This window comes from Onychostoma macrolepis, chromosome 08, assembly GCF_012432095.1.
Source record: "Onychostoma macrolepis isolate SWU-2019 chromosome 08, ASM1243209v1, whole genome shotgun sequence".
Taxonomy (NCBI): domain Eukaryota; kingdom Metazoa; phylum Chordata; class Actinopteri; order Cypriniformes; family Cyprinidae; genus Onychostoma; species Onychostoma macrolepis.
This window is the reverse complement of record NC_081162.1, coordinates 27,801,604-27,821,232: the sequence shown is the minus strand read 5'-3', so window position 1 is coordinate 27,821,232 and position 19,629 is coordinate 27,801,604. Positions and strand designations below refer to the sequence as shown.

General features: G+C 33.0%; 1 protein-coding gene across 2 annotated transcripts in view; it reads left to right on the top strand.

Annotated features, from left to right (window-relative positions):
* The window catches only part of efna5b (ephrin-A5b), a 122,683-nt gene extending 111,937 nt beyond the window's left edge, over positions 1-10,746 (top strand). The window contains exons 3-5 of one of the 2 annotated variants that reach the window (XM_058784605.1): positions 1,639-1,704; positions 1,922-1,999; positions 6,338-10,746. In XM_058784605.1, the coding sequence (XP_058640588.1) occupies positions 1,639-1,704; positions 1,922-1,999; positions 6,338-6,462 (269 nt within the window). In that variant the 3' untranslated portion in view covers positions 6,463-10,746. The remainder of the gene's footprint in view (positions 1-1,638; positions 1,705-1,921; positions 2,000-6,337) is intronic. The other variant, XM_058784607.1, reaches the window with a different exon arrangement.
* The last annotated feature ends 8,883 nt before the right edge of the window (positions 10,747-19,629 follow it).

The following is a 19,629-nucleotide window of genomic DNA, read 5'->3' as shown; positions in this document are numbered from 1 at the left end:
TTTGCTTTCCACCGAGAAACTTTACGTTTGCTTGCAAAACTATTGCACTCCCCAGGAAACTTTTGCTTTAATTTACAAAACAATTGTAATTCTCTCTTTAAATGTTTGCATTCCACTGAGGAGCTTTGCGTTTGTTCACTTGCAAAATATTTGCATTTTCTGAGAAATTTTGTTTTCACTTGCAAAACATTTATTTGCAAAACATTTGTTCGCTTGCAAAAAATTTTGCATTCCCCGAGAAACTGTTGACTTACAAAATATTTGTTTGCTTGTAAAAATTGTGCATTCACAGAGAAAGATTGTTTTCGCCTGCAAAACATTTGTTTGCTCCCGGAATTTTTGTTCCCTGAGAAATGTTGTTTTCGCTTGCAAAATTTTTGCATTACCCAAGAAATGTTTTTGCTCGAGAAACTGTTTTTGCTTGCAAAACATTTGTTTACTTGCAAAACATTTGTGTTCCCTCAGAAACTGTTCACTCACAAAACATGTTTGCTTGCAAAATTTTTGCATTCCACAAGAAACTTTCACTTGCAAAACATTTTTTTTTTTACTTGCAAAACATGTTTGCTTCCAAAAGTTTTATTCCTTGAGAAACTTTTTCACTTGCAAAACCTTTTTTTTTTTTACTTATAAAACATTTATTTGCTTGCAAAATTTTGCATTCCACAAGAAACTTTCACTTGCAAAACATTTGTTCGCTTGCAAAATTTTGGTATTTCCGAGAAACTGTTCACTTGCAAAACATTTGTATTCTCTCACAAAAGTTTTGTGTTCTCTGAGAAATGTTGTTTTCACTTGCAAAGCATTTGTTTGCTTGCAAAATTATTGCGTTCCCCAAGAAACTTTGTTTTCGCTTGTAAAACATTTGTGTTCGGTTGCAAAATTTTGGTATTTCCCGAGAAACTGTTCACTTGCAAAACAATTGTGCTCGCTTGAAAAATTCTCAAGCGTTCTCTGAGAAATGTTTTTGCTTGCAATGCATTTGGAAAAGTTTTGGAACACAGCAGGTTTTGTGTGAGCAAACATGGTTTCTCTTAGAAAAAGCACTTAAATATAATTTTTTCAACACCTTGTCTTTTTAGAGGCTCCGTAGGATACTTCAGTCAGATCTCCATTTAATTCTGTTTCTGTCTAGCAGAAACAATTGAGATTCTAGGGAGATCTTTGTGTGAATTGTCTTCCCTACTGGACCTTAAATGTCGCATTCAAGAAGCACATGTCATACTTTGCCTAAAAATAAACTTGAGATGAAGTCACTCTATAATTTCAGCTGCGATTTTCCACTTTTGAATTTCGTCCAGTGTATTTGTGTTCAAAACTCTCGGGGCCCAAAGCGGCTGATAAACCAGCAGACTGCTAGTGACAGAAAACCACAAATGACAGCGTGACGTTCCTCTCTTCACCCCGCAGGCGCCGTGTGTTTGTGCGTGTGTGTGTGTGTGTGTGTGCACACGCCCTTTAGATTCCACAGGAAAGGAGCAATTTCCTACTTCGGACCACAAAATACACCCGCAAGCCGCAGCTTTATAGGATAGTGTGTGTGTGTGTGTGTGTGGTGTGAGACCAAGACGATATCTTTCTCAGGTGTTTGTGCATTTGTGTACTCACCTTCTCTTATCTCTTCTTTGTGTTTTACAGCATCCATGATCACAGAAACCGGGAGAAGGTCGTGTCTCAAGCTGAAAGTATTCGTGAGACCACCAAGTAAGTGTCACTGATTACAAAACACACACGTATGATTCTGTCGGAGACATTTGGTTTGGAAACTCCCATGCCTTTCAATGCAACACACTTTAATGGACATTAACGACAGGTGACTGCTTCTGTGTGCTTTCCTCTGATTGGCAGGTGGGTCGGGCTGCTGAATTACCACTAACATGATTGGCTTACAGTATCTTTTTCATTTCTTCTGTTTTTGTAGATGGCTGCGAGAAAACCATAGGCGTTCATGACCGCGTTTTTGTCGATGACAAAGTAGACAATGCATTAGAACCAAGAGGTCAGTATGGCTTGAAATCACCTTCGCTTTGTTCAGTCTGTGTGCTTTAGTTCCTCTAATCACTCTGTGCTTGTGTATTAATGCACCTCGAATTGAGTTGCGCCTGCGGCTTCTCTGACACTTCGAACCACAAAGACTGTTTTATTTATGCATGAGGTACACATCGTATTAATAATGCATTCTCTTGTAATAGCTGAGGGCTGTCTGTCAACATCTCCACCCTGTGCACAAGCAATTAAGTGACCAGAAATTAGCCATGTGACCTTTCAGCGAGCCAAAAGCTTCAGTCAGTCAGTGTCTATCGTGCCTTCCAGCTGAAATGCATGGATTATACTCACAATATATGCATGCACGTTGACTGCGGGAAGAACTGAGATCCAAAACTTGGATATGCATGAAGGTTTTGTGCCAAATTAGCAGTGTCACGTGGGACGATGCCAAGCTTGCTTTGGCTTCTCCCTGATGAAACCTATTACATCCAAACACATGGCACTTACTAACATATGCACCACTCTCGGCTCGAAATATTTATTGCCATTTCTGTCACGCCAGCTTTGACTTTCATGGTGTCATGATCAAACATTGGTGCTGCATTCAAATTCAAGATGTAATGAAATAGACAAAGGGAAAAATCTGAATGTTGACTATTGGTCTAAAATCTCAACCACCCACTGTGACATGAAATGACCGTCTGACCGTGACCAACCACTGTTTGCTTTGTTTTATGTGGCGTTTAACGGCAAATCTGTCCATAACCATATGAATCCAGTCATAAAAAATGTAGAATGTCACAAATATGGCACAATTTGGAAAGTAGTGCTGTACATTTAATAAAATCACAATTTGGAATAGTATATTAAAACACAAAAAGACTATTAAATTAAGAATTCTGACTGTCACTTTGTCAGCAATTCACCATTTAATTTAAGAAAACTCTTAAAATACACACAGCCAAAATTACTCTGGTTAAAAGTTCGTTTAAACTTGAAGAAATTATGACAGAAACATATTACTTCTGTACAACAAAATGTTCTCCTCAAAATAATAATGGTAATAACAGTAATGGCAATTGAGATATTTTAAGGAATATCTCAATTTTTTCATTCACATTTTAATTTAAAGTGTAAACCTTTTGCAGCACTTTGTTTGCCAAAAGATTAAAGGAATTGTTGAAATTTAATTTGTATGCATTTTTAAAATATGAATTAAATTGTTAAAGTCGTATGCATTAATTTGAATACAATTTTTGACAATAAATTTGTAATAAATCATAAAACAGAACAATTAAGAACAGACAACAACATTTCTGGAAAAATAGACATTTATCTTATTAAAGTTTTATGAATTCAATTCATTAGATATGCTTTTTAATTATTAAAATTTAATTAAATATTAAATTAAAATGGAAAACACTGTTTGACAGAAAATAAAAGCAATTGTTCAATTTATTTTTGTTAAAGATTAATTCTTTAAAAAAAGGTTTTTTTTTCCATTGATTTAAATACCAGTTTATGATGATAAATTTGTATTAAATCATAAAGAATGAAAATTATGCAGAATAAATCACAGAATAATTTAAAAAGACAACAACAAATTTTTTTTGGGGTGGGGGGGGGGAAATCAGCATTTAATTATTTTATTATTTTATTATTGTTACAATTTAAATAAATTACATTTTTATTAATTCAATTTATTAAACATGCTTTTTGATTATTACAATATAATTAAACTATGAAATGAAATGAAATGAAATGAAATGAAATGAAATTAAATTAAATTAAATTAAATTAAATTAAATTAAATTAAATTAAATTAAATTAAATTAAATATTAACAGAATTTGGGAAAAAAAATAAAACACGTTTCATAAGAACCTACCACCAGCTAGACTTTCTAACCTGTAGATTGACAGATTATTTCACAGGTTACACTTTATTTCTATAGTCTGCTTTAGACATTCTACAAACTATAAGTAACTTATTTGCACTTTTTTCTCCATCTGAAAGCATGTGATGGAGATTTACTACTGATTACAGAACCGGCTTTCGCATTCGATTAATCGTGCAGCTCTAGTTAGTAGAATGTCTGAAGTGAACTATAGAAAAGTGTTAACATTTCACATATTCAGAAAACCAAGTGCATAGGCAGTTTCAGTTCAGTGGGCGATCATGGTGAAAAGCTGTTGAAAACGCACGCTTATATCAATTAACACTGCAGATAGTGTCAGTGTAGCTGAACACAGTATTGTTTTCTCATGCATTTTCACCTCGCCAACACACACCCACCCAGGCCTGGGTTCCTGGCAGGCGCCGTGTCATGATGGAGGCATTGATTTATTAGTCCAGCTCCCCACTGAGAGGCTGGAGGTGTCTGTCTGCCCGCCTGAATGAGCCAGCAAACTGCTCTGTCCTCCCCTCCCAAGCATATTTATCTGTCTCCTTTAGCGCCACACCTGTCCGTTTCCCCGCTGACGTCCTCCGAGAGATGCCGTGCTTTCCAAAGCCATATCACGCTCACTGATGATAACTGCAGTCTGTGTGTCTGCACCAATAAACCAGCAGAACTGAACTGAGACTCCAAACAGCCCTGCCTCCGTTATTACTGAGGATTCTGGGGTTATTTGCTGCTTTAAGTTTAGATGGCACTAGTGTTATTTTAGTATCTTTGATATTATAGTTTTTATTAATATTTTGAGTTTCAGTTTTCATTTTAGTAATTTTGTTGTGTTTTTGACATTTTTATTATTTATTTTTTTATTTTTTTAAACTATAAATTACCATGGTTTTTGATTATAAATGTATGAAGTCCTTCAAATTACAGTCTGGGGAAAATGTGTTATATATATATATATATATATATATATATATAATGTTTTTAAAAATATTTAAATAATTCATTCTTATTCATTTGTAAACTGTGGTCACAATGTACTAACTAAAAAAAAAAAAAACTGAAAATTGAAAAACTGAAACTGAAAAAAAAAAAAAAACACAAATTTGGCATTATTATTGTAATTAAATTTTAATTAAACCATTAAAATGCAATCCATAAAGAATTAAATGGAAAACAATAATAAATTTAAAATGGGTAAAGTAGGGCTTAGGGCCCTACAACCTGCTCTACAAAACATTATTTTAGTATCACCACTGTTACTGTTACAGTTTGTATTATTTTATATTTTCATGTTTTCATTTAAATTTTTAGTTAAAGTTTTAGTATTTTTTTTTTTTTAATGTCTATGTAGTTTTTACACATTTTTGTCATTTTAATTTTTATAAAATTAACACATCAAGTTAAACTAAATGAAAATGAGAAATGTTGCCTTTCAACTAGCTGAAATAAACGTTTAAAGTTTATTTTATTTCAAGCATTTCATGTTTTTTATGGTTTTAGTTAAACACTTTTGACACCATTATTGTTAAATGTTTTATGAATTCAATTGATTATACATGATTTTGATCATTAACATTAATCAATTATTTTATATATAATAATTGTAATAATGTAATAACGTAATCATTTTTAAAAATGTAATACCGTATTGATCCGAATATAAGATGACCCCCCCCCCCCCCCTTTCCAGATGTACCTTTTGGAAAAAGGCTTTTTGAAAACCAAATCTTGTTTTGTTTTTTTTCTCTCTCTCTGTAAAACACATTTTTTCTTAAATTATTTTCATATTGCATGTTTTTCCTATTTTAATTTTTGTTTTGAAAGTATGGTAAATACTGGTAAAATGTACCAACAATGACATTGAAAAATATAGACTTTTTGATATACCATAAAAATAACAGGTAGCCCATCTGAATTATATAACATTTAGTCTATCCATCATAGTAGCCTACCAAAATTGTATTATCATGAAATATTATTGTAGTCTTCAAATCTGGGTACAGTCTTGTTTAAAATCACTTACAGAGGAAGTTTGGTCCCATCAGGCTAACATGACAGTCACGACTCATGCTGCTGTAAGCTTTTCTTTTTCTTTTGTTTTCACTCGCGATCTTTACAACACACATTACAATATATATTTCATGGCACACTCGTTTAATGTGTTTTTGGCGCCACCTATTGTTGTGGGTGTATTATTGTCATGTCAAAGTCTAGACCCTGAATATAAGACGACCGTGTTTTTTCAGATGTATTTCCAAGAAAAAAACATCGTCTTATATTCGGGTCAATACGGTATATAAAATGTTACATATTAATAGGGGGAAGAAATGCAATCCATAAAAATGAAAATATAAAGGGGAAAAATGTTAATGTTGAAATCATTTCCAAAAATTTCCAAAATTCTATATAGAAGTGGCTAATGTTTTTTTGGTCTCCTCACTTCCAGATGACACCAGTCACGAGGCCGAACCGTCCCGGAGCGACGTGTCGACTTCAGGCCTGCGGCACCAAACGTCGGGGCCCCTGCTGGCCCTGCTGCTGCTCTGCATCTCTGTGTTCCTCACCTTATAGCCCCTCACCGGCCCCTCAAGCAGCCCTCGGGAAACCCCACGCGTCTTGAGATCCACCAGGAACACTTCTGCTGCGCTTTTGTTTTGTTTTCCAATATTTAAGTGGTCCTTTGCTGTCTTTGATTAAGAAAAGTCGATTAGCCGTGCAATGAAGAAATGCAGATCGCCTGTTTAACCAATCGACTGGCGGCTGGTCGCTGGGGATTGGCTGCTGGGAGGAAGGGGGCGGAGTCTCCAATTTGATTTGGGTCCATTGGGAGCGAGTTGCTCTTTTGTGGGTAATTAGAGAATGCGTTAAGAAACGCTCTGTGAGAACTGAAGGTTTTTAGGTGGGTTTCACATAAAACAGACATAAACATCAACTCTGCTGTTAGCGATACTATATATACACACACAAAGACTCTTGCCTTTCGTCCTTCGTCTGCCTTCCCTTAACAAATTGCAGAATCCATCAGAGGAAACGGTCTGTAATGCGTCTCGCCGCAGGATCTTTCCCAATCGCAGGAAGACGTTGGTTAGTCTTGGTTAGTCAGAATTTGGATTTGATTCTCTACTGCAATTCGAGGGACTTGTCTTAGTAGACCACACCACTAAAAACAATGATTTTGTATTTTGTAAGATAAACTTAACTGCAACATAAATATCTATATTTTTCCTATGACCTTTTATCAATTGATATGAGATATCAACATTAACGGATCATGGAAATTCTTTTCTTGTCATAACTGTGTGTCCGACTCTATTAGGAACCAAATAAGGAAAGGGGCTCCGCATGATGTTTCCCCCTTTTACATGGGTGGACAAAATAAGCGTTTGTTTGAATAGGCCTTATACTGTACACTATACTAATATCTCCTGGAAGTGCTTCGAGTTCAGCATTTCCATCGGGGAAATAAAGTTTAGTTTCATTTGTTGATTTCATTAATGCATTTGTTTGTTCTGTAGCTGTTAATCGGTGCAGTTCTGACTCGTTTAATATGCTGATGCGACATACGCAAGACATTAGAACATGGGCATTTTTCTCCTCCCGAAGCCTTATACGATAGAGGAACCGATGGGTGAATCTCACCAAACCTGACTCGCATTTCACCATAGAATCACAGAAAAAAAAAAAAAGATTTTATATTTTGCACAAACAAAATGAAGCATATTTTAGAACTAATGTGCTAATTTTTTTTTTGCATTGTTTATATATATAAATATATATAAAATTCAATTTTAAATGTTTGTAATTATAATGTAAATAGAATGTTTTTCTATTCTGTTCTATTTTATTTTAATCATTGCTACGTCTCTCAGCCATTAATTGTGATACAGCTAGGGATATGATTAGACATAACATACAGGAATTATGTGTGCGTGTCAAAAAAGTATATTATGCAAAATAAATACATAATGCATTGTGTGTACATAATAATAATTTAAAAATGTGATGTAATAATTTTTAAAAATGTAATATATAATTACATATGAAGTATATATATATATATATATATATATATATATATATAAAACGATTACATTACATCTTTAAATGATTACATTTTAAATTAAAATTTTGTTCAGTGTCACAAAATCACACACTTCACCATTAAATGATGTATTTATTTATCATAGTATCAGTTGCATTACCTTTTAAAGATATAAAAATATCAGTAAATCGGTTACAATAACGTCTCATTCGTTAATGTTGGCTAAAAAGAGCTAACAAAAAATACAATGCATTGCATTTCTTACAGCATTTATAAATCTGTTAATGTTAAATACAGTTGTTCGTGTTAGTTATGTTCATATTAGGTCAAGTTATGTTGAAATGAACATTATCGAAGACATTTATATTTCTTCATTTAGCAGACACATTTATACTGTAAGTGATTGTTAATAAATGCAACCCTGATTGTAAAGTAAAGTACGTTAAGGATAATGGAAATTACAGAACAAAACATGCAAAAGGCTTCATTTTCTTTCTGAAAATATAATTTTGTGCAGCGAAATGCGATCCGGACGTGTTTTTGTGAGATTCACCCAAACTGTAGTTTGCCTGGTTACTCGCTCCGTCACTGTTTCCGTTCAAGAGCCGTAATGAGCTTCAACACGAGCTCGCGTCGAGAGACAGAAGATTTCTGACGGGAGAAGTCTTATTCCTGAAAATAAACAATACTGTGGACTTTCAAACAGTTGCAAATTGGATAATCGTTTCTGCCTTTCTGACTCTCATAAGCCTGTTTGGTTCTGCTAGTCCTGTTTGTTTTTGTCAGAAGCTCGGCTTTACCACATCAGGACTCGAGGAAACACACCATATGTGCTCCGTTTCATGGTTTACATTAGAAACCATGAGAGAAACTTTTGAAAAAATCAGCTTCAGTAGTATTTGTATCATTTGTACTCCAATTATTACCATTAATACCACGCTTTGTACACACTTTGAACTGGGAAACAGAATCAGCTTATTAAATGGATACTGTGTATCCTAAAGTAGTCAAAAATATAACATTATAGTGTTAGAATAATACTTGTTTTTTGTACCTTTCTGGAGGACGAGGAAAAATAGACACGTCATAAAACATTAATTATTATAATTCAGCATCACTGTTATTTGTTATTATGGATACCACATTAAATGTTATGATCAAAATGTGTTGTACATAATGTTTGATATTAAGGTATTAATTTGATTCACATGTCTTTTCTAAAAAAAAAAAAAAAAATTTAAATGAGTGCAAAAAATGAAACGTTGGGATGTTTGCATATGACAAACATACACAGCCAATCAGAGGCCACCTTTGAACTGAAAGTCTGAAGCCCTGAGCCAATAGGAACGCTTCATCCGTTTTGAAAGGTTTTGGGTTTTTCATGAGGATCCGACGGATCAGATGGATGGAGTTCAAAGGTGCAACGTTTGTTCAGATGATGCTGTGTTTGCCGGACTGTCTGTGATTTTAACGGAAGGAACTTGCTGGTTTCATAACGTGGCATGTGCATGGACTTGATAATGAAAAAACATGTTAAATAAAGTGTTCTTTTGGCTGTTTTCACCTCTTCTTTTCTCGACACGTTTGTGTGTGCTGTAGTTCCACTGAAATGAGAAGGTTACGCAGGAGAGTGCTGTAGTTTTGCACAAAGCGCTTCGGCTAACAGCGTCCGGCACTGCTTTAGAATGTTTCTAGAGGTGTTTGTTTATTTGTTTGTTTTCAACGATTTTGAGAATAAATCATCAATCATCTGTCAGCGTCGAAAAACATTCAGAGTTTAAGAGTGGGAATCTGTTCAGTTTGTGTGGGAATTTGAGCTGAACTGAAACAGGATGTTGAATTGAAATTTTAATCACCGGAGGAGGACATTTCTGAATTCCACTAAAAAACAACAACAACAACAAAAAAAACACCCTTTTTTTGGTAAGATCTGTTAATAAAATTTGAAATTTGTATGGGATGAGCTACAACCTTGTGTACTAATAATACGCTTGTGTCAGAAAACTGGCTTTAATTCATTTTATGGTCCATAAAACTACAAAAAATTCAAACTTTAGATAATGTTTATTGTAATATTTGATTCATAGTTACATTTAGTTTTAAAATATAGTCCAGTATTTTATAGCGTTTTATAGTAGTTTTATTTTTTTTACTTTTATGAACCATGAAATGGATCAATGCCGTTTAAAATCAATGCATCATGTTTTCTGCTTATTATTAATACACAAATTTGTAGCTCATACCATGCAATTATTTTTAATGATTTTAATAACATTTTATTAATACATCCAAATATATTTTTGTTGTATACGTTTTCTATAATATAAAATGTGTATGGGTAATTCATATTGAAAAATGAAGTGTATTATTTACTTTAAAATGTACTTAATTTTTTTTTTTTTTGCTTTAAATGTTAATTCATCGTCCTGTTTGCAGCTCAGTTCCACTTCTATTCTGAATTCTGCTCGACTCTCTACAGACTACAGTCATTCTAGTCTTAGTGATGGAGTTTTACACATGCCTTAGTCAACACACTCCTAACGAACACAAGAGATCCTCCCGGTGTGTGTGTGTGTGTGTGAGTGTGTGTGTGTGTTGATTCAGATCTCACTCACTCCTGTACTTCTGATGACACTGGTTCTGCTCTTTCCATTTTCTCTTCTGCATCTCTGGGTGCTGTACTTGATTTTCCCCACTGTACAAACAGGAACAAACTTTTGGGAAAAAAGAAAGAAAAAAATCTAAGGTCTGTATTTGTATATACACGTGTCTGAACAACTATAAATAATAATTAAAGAAAAAAAAAAAATGCATTGCTTGGCTGGTTTATTGTGCTTGTTTAGTCGGGGCAAGTTGTCACACTCCTATGAATATTTCTCAGGGTAGATTTATAATTGTTTATATTTTTGGTGTAGACACAAACATTAAAATGTTGACTACAAACTAGCTTTTGAATATTTGTATTACATTAATGACCATGAAAAAATACATTGACCTCAGTGGAGTGACATAAAACTATCTATCAATGAAATGTATAAAATAGCAAAGCAGGACTTGAAGTACTCAAAGCAGGAGTGCTATATATAACATAAAGAGTGCTATAATGATCTCCATTAGGACACTTAGACTGACTGACAGATTCAAGTGATTCACTTTGAGTCACTTCAGCTCAATGAAAAGATCACAAATCATCTTATTAATGGATTATATGAATGAAAGCTCTGAATTGTCTAAATACGTTCTCAATACTTTTCATGACATGCAAGATAGACTATTTGGTTCATGCTCCATATATGCCACGCTTTCAAGTAAATGTCTTTTTTAAACATTTTCTCATTTCATTTGAAAAGTTGAACCATTTTAAAATGAATCGTGAGTTCATTTTGATGAGGCCTGTATACAATGTGAACAATGGGTACTGATAAAGACAAAAAGAAATGCTCCCGCTGGAATCATTTAGTCAAAAGCATGAAGAAAAACTGCAAAGTAAGCATGCATATTGATTTTAACAAAAGCAAAATAAAGTAGAACTGATTTTACTGAAGCTCATTAAAATGTAATAATGGGGACATGAAAATGTCCGAAATTTCAAGAAAAAAAAAAAAGCTACAAATAAATTCATGCTTTGTTAAAGTTATTATGGTACACACAAAAGGTATTAAAGTAGGCAAGGCAATTGCATTCATATAGCACAAAGATCATTCAAAGTGCATTACATAAAAGTGATTAAACAATTCATAGTATAAAAGGTACATAGTTATAAAAAAGATTTGTTCTTTAAAAATTCAATAATAAATTGATACATTGCAATCATCAGGCCGCTGCAAAGTTGATAAAGCCACATACCATCTAATGCTATATTTAAGGCAAAAAGTTTTTTTTCATGCATTGGTCAGTTTTGAAATGTTGAGCTATTTGGCTTTTCATAACATGTTTCAGACTAGGGGAAAGAAAACATCCAAAAGACACATTTATAAATCTATTTCAATGCACTTTATCTATTTGCGTCTATAGATTTCAATTACATTAAACGTCCCTTTCTCAAAATGAGTTTGTTTCTCCACTTCAGCAGCACTTACATACACCAAAATTTACAAAGATTTTTACAGAAGGGTTTGTTCATATATCATTCATTCATCTTGGCATATTTAATTAGATAACGCCTTATTTGCATTTAAACAACATTTCAGAAAAACTTGTAATACAAAAATGTAATCTCATTAACTGAAAGTTTTCACCTGGGGTGTTTCACCTTAACATGTTTGATAGAGAAAATGCTATGCTGAATTTTGCATGTTCAGAAGAGATAGTTTGCTGCTGCTCATTAATCTTTCAATGTGATGAAGCATAGTACATTTGTATAGTGCAGGTATGTCCTATACTAAGAGGGAAACAAGATGCGTTTCTAGTTTCAACATTACTTATTCTTCACACATTCCACTTTAAATACTTGTATACAAAGTGACCCACATTTGGTTTTTGACCACTGAAAATGTGTATTTAATCCTGAAGCCATATTGAAATTCCATTATCTCTGGAACTGAACCATTTAAGGCCTTAAAAATGAAGATGCCAAAAGAGAAGTTTGTTAAGACCCAACATCTAAAAGGGCATTAAGATATCTTTAATACTTTTTGAGTAACAGGCCTGCAAACTTTGGTGAAAAAACTTGAAAAGTGCTCTTTCCCCATTTTTGAATGGTCACCATTGGCACATAATGCAACAAAGATTGCTAAAGTCAACAGATTTTACTAATAGAGCTACCAATCTCGGTGTAAAAATAACATTATGATGCTGCCATCTTTCTGAAGTCATTTTAAACCCCCTGTAATTTGGCTTTGAATCTCAGGTGAAAATTGCCATTTTGACCCCCCTCTACAAAATAGTGGATAACTCAGTAAATATTCATCCACGACATTTAATATTTTGGCTTTCATCACTATACATGTTTATCTTTCTTCAGAATAAATATTAGCAAAATCAAAAATTTGAGCCGGGGCCTTCTGGTTGAGTTGACACAGAATGACCCATCGGCATGTGTTTTTAGCTCTATTCCCTAAAGTAATGCATCAGCAGTCAACATACACACTGGACACTTGAGAAGGTTAATGCTGATGGACTGGTAAAGATGAACAGGGTTTATCAGTTTAGTCTGAAGACATCATTAGGTAGCGAGGCGAGCGTGAGCGTCTCTCGGGCTCTATGACCGCGGGTCATAAATTTGATTCTAATGATTTTGTCATTCCATTCAAACAATAACTCTCCAGCACACGCTTTTATTTGACCATTGATTTATGCCTTTAATACTTTGATGGCAAAAATAGTTTAACTCCACTCCGTAATGATGCGGGGAATGAAATATTGGCACAATTCATTTTTCAGATTTAATTAGTTTATTTTATAACGCTATCCGTCAGCATTGTGGAGATATATATGAGGAATATATGGCGGAGCAGAACGTATTGAGAGAAATATGTTTTATAGTTGGTTTCCTGTGAAATAAATGTTTGAATTATTCATGAGCCCTTCATAACCTTAATCATATTCTTAGGCTTGTTATATTTTATACCGAGCCTCGAACCTTCACCGTCATATTTTAAAAATTAATTAGATAATTGTCTAAATGACCTCTCATTTAAAATTATTAACTTTATGTAAAAATAAATTAAATAATGCAATCATGTCAACAGAACTAATTTTGTTCCCAAAATCACAATCATACAAATCCATAATTTGTGAAATTATACTTTAGACGTTGAGACTTTTTTAATATTGTTGTACCCAGGGTTATTATAGTTATGTAAACCATAAAACAATTTTTGTAATAAAATAATCTTTAACTGAAATAATAATAATAAAAATAAATAAATAAATAAATAAATAAATAAAATAGGCCAAGGCAACATTTCTCATTGTCATTTTGTTTAACTTTAAATAACTAAAATAAAAATGAATAAAAGCTATATTAGACAAATGCTGATAAAAAGACAAAAGCAGCTAAAATGAAAACACAAAATGTAAAAATAAAAACTGTATTAATAAAATATTAATTAAGACCTATAATAGTATCAATGATACTAAAAATAACCCTGGTTGTAACATCATTTTGTAAGTGGGTTTAATAGAGTTCGTAACAAGCTGTAACAATACTGAACATGACTACACCAACACTACACTTCTGGAGCTAAACAACTCAACAACAGCAACACACAATATCATGGTGAAACATAAACCTTTATGGAGACAAAAGCAGTAATGTTAATGCTGAGATTAGATCATTCGGGCAAATAAAGCAGCAATGCGAGCGGTTCATCAAACGCCAGCTGATCTTGGCCGCTTTCATCAGCACAAATTCAGCGCAGATGGAGAGATGTGAGTTATGGCGGGGATTTTACGTAACGTGAATCTTACCCAAAAGTCTGTCACATGGAGTGGTTCTCCTTCTTCTGTGTTGGGAGCATAAGAAAACACCAGCCAGGAGTTTCACTGTAATGAAAAGATGAGAACAGAGAACTGATTTATTACTTAATTTTTATTTTTCTTGTATTTTCTCTTGTTTCTTGGTGATATTTTATTATTATTAGTTTTTTTTTTCTGATCTTGCAAATGCTTTGACAATACAAATGTACTATTAAACTTAATTGAGAGCCAGAGTCTGTACTTTTGTAATATGACACATTAAAAAATAAATTAAAAATTACAAATAAATATTTTTATTTCATTTATCAGTATGAATTCCCCATTATTTTCTATCATATAAAAAGTGTTTAAAGGGGTCATATGACGATGCTAAAAATAAAAATTTTGTGTATTTGGTGTAATGCAATGTGTTTACGTGGTTTAAGGTTAAAAAACATTATTTTCCACATACTGTACATTATTGTTTCTATTATTGCCCCGCCTTTCTGAAACGTGTCGATTTTTACAAAGCTCATTGTTCAAGCTCAAGCGCACTGTGCTCTGATTGGCCAGCTATTCAGTGCGTTGTGATTGGCCGAACACCTCAAGCGGTGATGTAAATGTTACGCCCCTTACCGTATTTGGAAGCACACAGCGTCTCCATGACAACAATACTACAGCAAGAATAAAAGTTAGGCCATTTTTCTTTGTGGTGATGTAGATATATGGGGCATCTTTAGAGGAGGTTTTTTAAGGAAGGCATGGACGAGTCTTAACTTTTAGAAAGAATATCGCTTTGGACTATTTTACCGATGTCCTTGCTGCGTTTCTGAGCCTTGATTGTGTTAATACCCTTGCTGTCTATAGAGGGTCAGAGAGCTCTCGGATTTCATCAAAAATATCTTAGTGTTCAGAAGATTAACGAAGGTCTTACGGGTTTGAACAACATGAGGGTGAATAATTAAATGACAGAATTTTCATTTTTGGGTGAACTATCCCTTTAACAAGCCATTAGTAGATGTTAGTTAATGGGTAGTTAATCACGAGTTAATTATTATGGGCCCTCTCAAGTAAAGTCATGACAAAATAATGCATTCACAATCCATTAGTAGATGTTAGTTTATGTGTAGCTAATAATGAGTTAGGACCCCTCAAAGCATTAACAAATCATCAAATGAAATACAACAACAATGTACAACAAACAACGATAAAGGTTATTTATAGTTCTTTTATTATTTATTTACATCATTAAACATATATGGACTAAAAAGAAAGACAAGTCCAAACATACACACAAGGTAAAATATAAAGGCAAATAAGCTAATGCAAATCGATACAATTAAAGTGCAAAGCAATACTGTTAATTACTGTACACAACTTCCAATAAAACACATATGCAAACATGAAATTAATTAATAATTGGGTTTACAAAAGCAGCCAATATTTATTAGATTACTGTAGCATCAAACATAAACAACGCTGATTACGTTCTGAGTGGTACTCTCCGTAACTCAGGGAGAAGAATTGTTGAATAAATTATGTTATTTTTGTTTTCTTTGCGCACAAAAAGTATTCTCGTAGCTTCGTGAAATTGAAGTTGAGCCATTGATGTCACATGGACTGTTTTACTGATTTACGTTTCTGGGAACATTTCAGTTGCGTTGCTGTCTATGCAGGGTCAGAAAGCTCTCAGATTTAATCAAAAATATCTTAATTTGTGTTCCGAAGATGAACGAAGGTCTTACGGGTTTGGAACATCATGAGGGTGAGTTTTCATTTTGGGGTGAACTATCCCTTTAAAACCAAGTGCTAGGAAGTTTCTAAAATGTTTTTGTGCCACATACCTTATTTGTGACCGACCTCGGAGAGGTCAGAGGTTCAGAAGGTCACGGATGACAGCAGCGGTGAGGTGAAGATTGAAGTGTCCTGCTGATTCAGCGAGTCTGCGGTTTTGAATTTCACCTTCAGGATACAAGGAGAGCCCTTCAAGAACTAATGTGAGATAAAAGCATAATTGTGTGACTAAAGCATCGGTGAGCTGCTGCGAAAGGCTTCGGGAGATTACAGCAGATTACAACATTTATTAGCTTTACTTTTTCAAAGAGCAACTCCATCTCAAACACCCTTATCAAGCATATCATCATATCAAGGCATCAAACCAAATTTTACATGAAACTTTCCACCCTGACTTGTGCTCATACTTGTGTCTGGCGCGGACGTACGGATTTCTTAATTTATAGAAATCAAATCTTGGGAAGGCTTTTCAGGTTTTTCCAAATCCTATGAAATGCCATCAATGAAATCGAAATGTCTCGAGGCTTTACAGGAAAGCGTAGGGAAAAAGATCTGGAATAGCGATTAGAGTTTAATCATGACCTTAATAACACATTTTTGGGTCAGTTCTATTTTCCTACAAATGAATTACCTGCAGAATTCTCCAAATAATCCTGTAGATGCTGTTTTATTGCCACTAACTGAACAAAATAGTGTAATATATTTTTTATTTTATCTTATTTGTTATTTTACTCATTCATTTGATTTTATTTATATTTCACTTCATTCTTTTATTTTATTGTATTTTAATTGTACAAATGTTATTTTGGCATCTAGCTGAAAAAGTATGTTTTATTTTTATTTTACTTTATTTTATTTCTATTTCATTTTATTTTATTGTATTTTGGTTGTTTAAATGCTGCTTTGTCAACTAACTATTTATATATATATAAAATACATATATATTTTTTTTGTTTTTACTTAGTTTAGTTAACATTTATTTTATTTCATATAATATATATATATATATATATATCTTTTATTATTTTTTATTTTATTGTTTTAGTTACTATAATAACCCTGATATAAACAAACAATATACACACATCTATAGCAACTATAGCTTCCAAACCTAAAATTTATTCAAATCAATTAATTTCAAATAAATGAGAAAATGTTGCTTTGGCAACAAGCTGAAATAAAAAGTTTTATATTTTATTTTATTTTATTTTATTTCATTTTTGTTTTTACTCCATCATATAGTATAACTCATAAGCAACTATGAATCTCTCTTCAAACTGCACGTTTTCAGATTACATAACATCTAAATAACCCATTAGACAAGGCTTTGTAAAGTCATCATTCAAACTGAATGTTTCTCCTCTAGTTTTTGTGCTGCCCTCTTAAACAAAGAGAAAAACGGTGGTGTTTTCCATCCATACGTCTCTAACCTACACTCTTGTCCATGATCAGAATGAAGCTCGACAGTCATTATAAATGTGGCACAGTCATTAAACATCTTCTAAAATCAGACCCACTAATTGTAAAGCACCGAACTGCTCATCAGTCACTAGCGCACGTCTGTAACTGCGTAAAGTTTGTCTGCTTTGCCAGCGTGAGGCCTGAAACACACACTGCCTTCTCACGAGACGACGAATCCAGCAAATCCTGATAAAACACGAGTCGTGATGTTTTACTGAAGGCTGCGGCGGGTGACGATGATTTTTCATTGAGTGCTGGAGCATGAGCTGTGTGTGGTATAATGAAAAACAGCCTCCATTTACAGAGTCCTAATCCACAATGAATACAAGAGAAATAGAAAAATGACTGGAAACCATTAGAGTACCTTATAAAGAGTTTTTTATGTTTCTCCATTTTTCTCAGCACTGAATATTCAGTCGCTCTGCGTTAATTCCAATCCCAAATATTCAGTTTATTGCAATTATGTGTTTATTGAAATGATTGCATTAAAAAAGTGATATGCAATTATTTTTAATTAATTAATTTGAATTTTAATTCAAAATGACTGCATGTCACTTTAAAAAATGCAATAAACAAAAAACCTCTGATTGTTGGGGATTGTAATAAACGCACATAGATTCAATGCTCAATGCTAAGAAAAACAGAATGAAATTAAAAATGAATTAAAATTCATTAAATGAATCTAACAGAGTTATTTTAGTATAACTGAATAAAATTAATTTTGAATGAATTTTCATTTTTGTATATTCTATTGTCATTTTATTTTTTAAACTTTTAGTTAAAAAAATTATGTTTTGTTTTCGTTACTGCATAACGTTAAACAATAAAAATGAGAAATGTTGGCAACTAGCTAAAATAAGATTAAGGTTTTTTAGATTTTATTTCAGTTTAATTTTATTTTAAATAACAAAACTTTTTTATTATTATTTATTATTTTAATTTAATTTAATTTTAGTGTTATAGAAAAAAAATAATTATATTAAAAAATGTTATAGATTACAGGGCTATTATTAGTTATAATAACCCTGTAATCTATAACATTTTTAATAGAATTATTTTTTGGGGGGTAATTTTTATTAGGTTTTTTATGTCTATATAGTTATGTCTATTCAGTTTTAGTTATTTCAGTACATCAAATTCAATCCAAATGTTTTTTATGGTGTTTTATAGTGAAATTTGTAAGCATTTTAATTTGTGTTAACTAATGATCTGTTAAGCATTATATAATGTTTGTTAATGATTTGTTCATGTAACACTATAACACTATGTTACCTACTTTTTTTTGCAACTTGGCTGCACTGCCACCAGCCGCCTCCTGAAATCTCCAGCTCTGATTGAAAATGAATGACTTCCAGTCGCTTTGTCACTGTAAATGGCTGTCAGTGTGAAACGCTCGTTCATTTTCAGAGCGAGCTGGTGATCGCAGGCGACGTGAGCAGCAGCGACTCTTGGCAATGAGACAGAGCTGTGACCTGCATGGGTTTAACTGACCAGCAGCTCTGGGTCACCTTCATTCACTGCTGGATCTCACTGCAATTAATGCAAACACAGCTCCTTCTCTTTTTCAACACTTTATTTGTGCGCTGTTTAATGCAATTAAATGCTCGTCTGCAGTATAGAGTTATTTCAGTATGCGAACTAACACGTGAACAGACTGAAGCACAGAGTAAATGTCCTGTAGTTTCAGAAGAGTTGTTGTTGTTTGCAAAAAATACTTTCTTATTTCATATTTTTGTCTTGTTTTCCAGCACAAATGTCTAAACATTCTTAAACCAAGACACATTTACTTCAGATGCAAAATGATATTAGGCAGATATATTAGATCTTGTTTTCTGAAGAATTTGTGAATTTATGACTCAATTTTTACTTGTTTTAAAGTGCAAATATTTTAATATTCTTAAAACAAGACACATTTAGTTGAGATGCAAAATTAAAGTATTAAGTCTCATTTTCTGAGGAAAAAATGATCAAAATGAAGTAATTTTATACTTAAAAAGTCTTAGAAAGATAAACAAACAAACAAAAAGTTTTCCTGACCCCAC